This window comes from Pundamilia nyererei, unplaced genomic scaffold (genome assembly GCF_000239375.1).
Source record: "Pundamilia nyererei isolate P.nyererei 1_Seehausen unplaced genomic scaffold, PunNye1.0 scaffold00112, whole genome shotgun sequence".
NCBI classification, from domain to species: Eukaryota; Metazoa; Chordata; class Actinopteri; order Cichliformes; family Cichlidae; genus Pundamilia; species Pundamilia nyererei.
Window position 1 is genome coordinate 1,819,539 of NW_005187513.1, and position 6,522 is coordinate 1,826,060.

Sequence of the window (6,522 nt, forward strand, 5' to 3'; positions counted from 1 at the left end):
AAAAAAATCAAGATCTGCAACAATTTAATGTAGCACCCAAACCTCTTTGACAGGCTCCTAAATATTTACATAAGACACTTTGATTATTTGTATATCAGCTTTTCAAGCACTTGTGTACGAGACCTGTGTCGTCGTCATCATCATCCCTCCTGGACTGCATCTTCCTCTTCCTGCCACGTCGTCCCTTTTTGGGTGGTGGAGTTCCGTTTTCTTCTAAAGAAGCATCACCTGTACAGCTGTCAGCATGACGTAGCATCGTGTTCTGTGGAGCAAAAACACAGAACCGTCACACCTCTGTGACACACGCACACAAACAACCCTCTCATGTGTGCACTATGATCTCAAGGGTCAGTCCTACCCTGCGAGTGAATGTCTTGCTACATTTGTTGCAGACGAAGGCAGTGGGGGTGAAGTTAGGATCGTGGTAACGCTTGAAGTGCATGTCCAGGAGCTGCTTCTGACGGAAAGTTTTGTCACACTGGCTGCAGGCGAATGGCTTCTCCCCTGTGTGCGTGCGCTTGTGCATTATCATGTGGCGTTCCTGTTGGGTAACAGAACAAAAGACATTTAACGTTTGTTTAGCAGTAAAATAAACAGCAGGAGCATAACGTATTCCAGCCCAACACGGACCTGTCTGCAGCAGTAGTCACACTGGTCACATCTGAAACGCTTCTCATTCTTGTGAGTCTTCTGGTGCTGAATGAGAGCATAGCGCTCATGAAACACAGCATCGCAGTAACGACATTTCTTCCCCGTCTCAATAAATGAATGCTGTTTTCTCAGGTGAACACCTAAGATGGAGACAAAGGCATAAAAATCCAGTCAGATAAATGTCATATTGCCTTGTTATAGAGATAAAGACTCCCTGAAATATTCTGTTTCACAACACAGGGCAATCCACTAACTGAGAGCAACATGTTTACGTTCCTTTAACTGTCCTTTTGCATACAGTTTGAAGTAGAAATAGTCTCAAATCACTCACCAAGATCACTTTTACGTGCAATGACAGTATCACAGTGTGGGCAGTGAAACTTTGCCACATTCTCTGTGTGTTTCTGCAGGATGTGCATCTTCATGGTGCCGCTTTGTGTGAAACGAGCATGGCAGATGTAGCACTCGTATGGCTTCTCACCTGCAACAGAAGAAGACGAGTCAGTTACTCTCCTAAAAAACTGGAGCTAAAACACACTTTGACTGAAAATCTAAGGATTTTACCAGAGTGTGTCCTCATGTGTCTCTTCAGCTTGTAAGTGTCTCTGCTGGCATAGCTGCAAAGACTGCACTGGAAGGGTCGCTCCCCTGTGTGAGAGCGGATGTGCCTTTTCAACTTGCTCACCTGGGAAAAGAGACACATTAGCCTTATTCCATGGTATAGAGACCAGGTTGATGCCCAATTAAATAACTAATATAACTCACCTCGACACTGGAATAGTCGCACATGGAGCACTTAAAAGGCTTCTCGTGTGTGTGCTTGTAGCGACGATGACGCACTAACTCACCGCTGGTCACAAACGCCATGTCGCAATCTGTGCATTTATGTGGCCGAGTGCCTTTAAACGAAGAAGAAAATCAGAACTGTATATTAACTGCTGGTGTAGCTGAAATCTGAAATACAACACTGGATGAAAAGGAGATAAATGCCCACTAACTTTTGCAGTAATAATAAGTAAACACTCTGAAAGTTTACTTCCTCGCTCACCAAGTCCATCCAGCAAATTGTTTCCGTTTCTGTATTTTCTCCAAATACCTGTGTGTGTGTTGAGGTGGTTTCTCAGCAGTGTGACTGTTCTGAACGCTCTCCCGCACAAGTGACATTTATGCGGCCTCTCATCTGTGTGGCTCTTCATGTGTCGGTCCAGGTTAGAGCGCCGTGGGCAGGTGTAGCTGCACAGCTCACACTGGAAAGTCTTCTTAACACCTGGACACAGAGATGTTCAATTTAGCACTGGGAAAGAAGAAGAAAAAAAAATCTCTTGAAAGTTTTCGTGTAACTTGATCAAAGTCTAACCTTTTTTCTTGATCTTTGTGGGTTTCGGGGGCTTCATGTTGCCCACAACCTTCTCAGCATTAACCTCTGACAGCAGTCCCTCCTGCTGCTCTTCCTCAAAGTCGTACACAGAAACATCCATGTCACGATCGCCTTCTGCATAGCGCAGGCGACTCTTCTTTCCCTTCTTTGCTTTACGGACAGCAGTAATGGGCTGGTAGTCAGGGTCCTTTGTCCACTCTGGGTCGTCTTGCGGGGGCACAGAGGTCTCCACCTCTGCTGGCTCTTCCTCCTCCTCCTCCACCCTTGTCCCTTGGAGCTCCTCGTGGGCTGCCTGGAGCTCCTCCTGCTCTACAGTCTCCACTTCACCATTTGCGCCCACTTTAACTACCTAGTGTAGGAATATGACAAATAAATCCTACTGGAACAAAGACTTCACTGAAAATCAAAGACAATCAAAAGCACCGGGTAGCCTCAAGTCATTTCTCACCTGGAAGCCCTCAGGTAAAGGAAGAGTGTGACAAATAACTGGCTCTGCATCCTTGTTAGCCACTGACGTCTCAACATAAGTAGCCTGGAGCCCGTCTACAGTTGTAGTTGTGACAGGTACCTGCACGAGCTGAAGCTGACCCAGACCTAATGCTGCACCTGCTTGCTCCTCCATGTTCACCACCTGTGAAGAGAGACTGGACTTTATCGTTTGATGGCAAAAATAAAAGACCTGACATATATAATCTGGCTAAAAAGTTTAAACCGTGCCCTTTACAAACCTGAAGCGTGATGATCTGGCCCTCATCTCCACCTGAAACTGTCATTGTGCCACCTCCCTCCAACACCTCTGTCTTCATTTGTAGAAGAGTTGGGTCTAGAGCATCCATCACCATCATCTCCATGTTACCAGCGACTTCACCCTGCGTCAAGGCCTCTCCACCCTCTGGCAGGACCTTTCCATCCGTCACCTGAGCGGACTCCATGGAAACAACCTCGGCCTCCATGGCAATGAGCCAACAAATGCGCTAAACAGAAAGAACGTGAATATCTTTAGCAAAAGGAAAGACTGGTGTGATGGAGAATTGTTTGTAACCAAAAAGTGCTTTATTTTTTTTTTTTATTTGATCCCCCCCTTCCTTTGCCCTCTGGCTAAACTGAAACAACGGGATGGCTTTCAGTAAATCCAGACATGTTTAGACCAGATGATGAAAGCACCTAGATTAACTGAACAAACAATTTAAAAAAAAATAAATCCTTGTATCAATATTTGCCTGTGCACTGAAAACATTCCCAGTGTTTGGTTTTCCTTTTCCTGAATGTGCAGTATGACAAAAAGTGCTGCCAGCAGAATACAAAACTTTTCCATTTCCAGGATATCAATTACACCCATTTAAACGGGCAACTTTAGAAAAAAAAAAAACAGTTTAGTGTGTAAAACTGTCCACAGTTTGTTTTGGGTTTTTTGGGGCTTATACACCAAACTCCGTTTCCCTTGTCTTTTACTTGGAGTTGATGTCAGATGAGCAGCATGCTGGTTTTTTTTACTTTTTAAAACAAAACACAAAATAAAACAAACAAAGCCCACCTCTGCTAGGGATGAGCGATGCCCCATTTTCACCAGGGCCACCAACTAATAACTAGAGTTTATTTAATGCCTCAACCCAACATGTTCTCTGTTTTCATTTATTTTGTGCTTTCTCATCTGAACATACATACCAAACAGCGCTCAATGCATTTTGCACAAAGTATTTTAACATTTTTCATTTACTGGTCACCATATGTGGAGAGGGCCAGCTAGCTAGCTGCAGTTGTGTGTGATGACAAGAAACCTTGTTTTTAGTTAAAGGGTTTCAAATAAAGTACCTGTTCAGATAGTTTAAACGTGAAGAAAAGTTCTCCTCTTCAACTGATCAGATGGGTTGTTTTACAAAGCACAATTAAGAGGCTACAATGAAAGTTGTCTCTATTCAGATTAACTTTAAGTTCGCCACAGGTTTAAATGTGCAAGATTTAAACAATACACTAGATTTATTTAACAGTTTTATTTATAATGTAAAACAAATCGCTTAATAAATTATGCTATAGTTTTACAGATTAAGCTCCCGGGATTTAGCTTTGCTTTTTGTGAGTCAGTAAAAGTATACAAGGGACCAATAAAAGTCTCATCTCCTGGACTTGGTAGCCCAGTAGAGACCACAGATGTTAAGACTCACCAGAGTACTAAAAACTATCATATTTAGACTCTTTACACTAAGCACGTACAGCCATTACGCAATGACACCCCGCACAAGCCAGAGTTCGAGGAGTCCGGGTCATGTAAACTAGCACCCGAGCCAGAGTGAAACTCTGGTGGACGATGCAGAAACCGTAACCGTTTTTAATAACTGCGATGCAAATGTTTAAAAGAGTCTTCATTCCTGCCTTCCAGTGGTTATCTGGTTTGGCTGAACGCTGATAGGTTATGACTGTGAGCCAGTAACAGAAATCACATTTAGTCCGATGCTTCAGGAAGCATTTGTTCGCTTGTGTGTGATTTTTTTTAATCTAAAAATCCGTTCTCCTCCGTTCTGTTTTTATCAATTCACAGGACATCGTCCAACAGATGATGTATAGTTTAATAAGCGAAATAAAACTACTTAAATACTGTCTCGTGTTAGTTGGTTAACTCGGGAGGCGCGAGTACGTCTGAAAACAGGAAACAAAGGGCACGATAAGATGGACGTCAGGCCTGAACAAACTTAAAACAGGAACACCGATAAATACAGCCATCCCTGTGCACATACATCGAAATATCGGTCAAAAACCAACAAAATGCTCAACTGAAACAGGGAGTTACATTTTATAGACGGATTTAGTGCATTTTAGATAACGATAGAGGGAGACAAACACCCCCCGCCAGCCGCCTGGCCGGTAAGCCCGACCGTGACACCTAGAGGCCGGCGACGGCTCCTACAAAAACGTTTCCGCGTTTGGAGGCAAAGTAAAAGCTCTACTTACTCCTGGTTTCTTCCTTTCCTCGTTATGTTCACTTGGAAGCTCAGCGCCTACAGTAGCTCCTTTCAGTCCTGCAGCGGACGGCCGTAAGTGCTCCGCGCCGGGCTAATAATTTTCTCCCGCTTTGGAAGAGTGGGCCTAACATACAAAATGGCGGCCCATAAGAGCCACTGCGCCTGCGCAACTAGGTGCCCGGGGAGTAAAGAGGAGGGATCGGGATGTTGCTGTGGGTGATGGGCGCCAGATTTGAATTCAGGCGTGGGCGTGGCAACCACGGAGACGGTTATTAAAAGGGAGAGGTTATTGATTAGTTTTCTGATCTGCTATCAGTTTTTTTTTTCATCGGGAGTGACCTTTAAACATTCAACAGAATCGAGTCAAGATTAGGAATAATGTTTGCTGTATTAAAGCAGTTCATCCAGTTAGCCACTGGAGGGCGGCATGAAAGTGTCAAATGGGGGTTTACAACATGCACACAAATTAAATCGTGAGTGATAGATAATTAGCTGCATAGTGTATGTAAGATGAAAAGAAAACCTATTTAGACTGTTGCCATGGGAAAGTGAGCTCCTGGACCCTAGCTTTTAGGACTTTTCAATTATAGCCCACCATTAATTATTTGGTTCAAAGGTTTTTTAGTTAACTAACACCAAACTAGAAACAATAACTATGTATAAAATATTTAAGTCATATGAAATAAAATAAAAAAAAGCAGCTAAAATTAAACGGGAAATCTTTTATTTTAGCCTTTGTTTACTAAGACTTGGAGCTGGGACCTGGAACTAAACACAAAATTAAGAACAAAAATTAAACATGAGATAAAATAAAAATAGCTAGAACACAAAAAACGACCATACAACTGAGATAGTGTGTAAAATGTAAACAAAAACAGAATTCAGTGATTTGCAAATCCCATAAACTCATATTTTATCCACACTAGAACACAGATACAAAGTAAATGTTTAAGCTGAGAAACCGCTGGAGGAACATTTTGCAATTAGGTTAATTAGACCCACGATTGGGTATAAAAACAGCATCTTAGAGAGACAGACTTTCTTAGAAGTAAAGATGGGTAGATGTTCACCAGTCTAGAATAAACTGTGTCCACAAACTGTGGAACAATTCCTGATTATTGAAAAATATTGAAAATATCTCTGAATATTGTTCCTCGATGTAAAATGTAAAAACATTGTGAATATGTTATCATCTACAGTACCATCACAAGATTCAGAGAATTTGGAGAAATCTCTTGTGTGCTAGGGACAAAGCTGGAAATCAGTACTGGATTCCTGTGATTCTGGGGCTCTCAGGCAGTACTGTTTTAAAAGAAAGTATGTTGTTCAATACACAGCAGTATATTCACAGTTTAAACCAGATATTTACGTACACTTTATGGAAAACACAAGAACATTTTTTTACTGTACAACATCAATTTAGAGTTAACTTGTTTTGTTTTGGATAAATAAATATTGAAATATCTTTTGAATTAGTTAAATGTCAGAATAAAGAGAGAGCTGTCTATTTTTTATTACTTTAATCAAATTTAGGAG

General features: G+C 42.0%; 2 protein-coding genes across 3 annotated transcripts in view; one reads left to right on the plus strand and one right to left on the minus strand.

Annotated features, from left to right (window-relative positions):
- LOC102207620 (mucin-5AC-like) overlaps positions 1–6,522 on the plus strand; it is a 14,242-nt gene that overhangs the window by 407 nt on the left and 7,313 nt on the right. The window lies entirely within an intron of this gene.
- On the minus strand, positions 80–5,176 carry LOC102192328 (transcriptional repressor CTCF-like). The gene is made up of 11 exons (XM_013913033.1): positions 4,976–5,176; positions 2,758–3,003; positions 2,478–2,660; positions 2,009–2,378; positions 1,748–1,918; positions 1,417–1,550; positions 1,216–1,336; positions 983–1,132; positions 631–791; positions 359–541; positions 80–262 (listed from the first exon to the last, which is right to left on the minus strand). The coding sequence occupies exons 2-11, from the start codon at positions 2,980–2,982 to the stop codon at positions 95–97; spliced, it is 1,866 nt and encodes a 621-aa protein (XP_013768487.1). The 5' UTR covers positions 2,983–3,003; positions 4,976–5,176; the 3' UTR covers positions 80–94.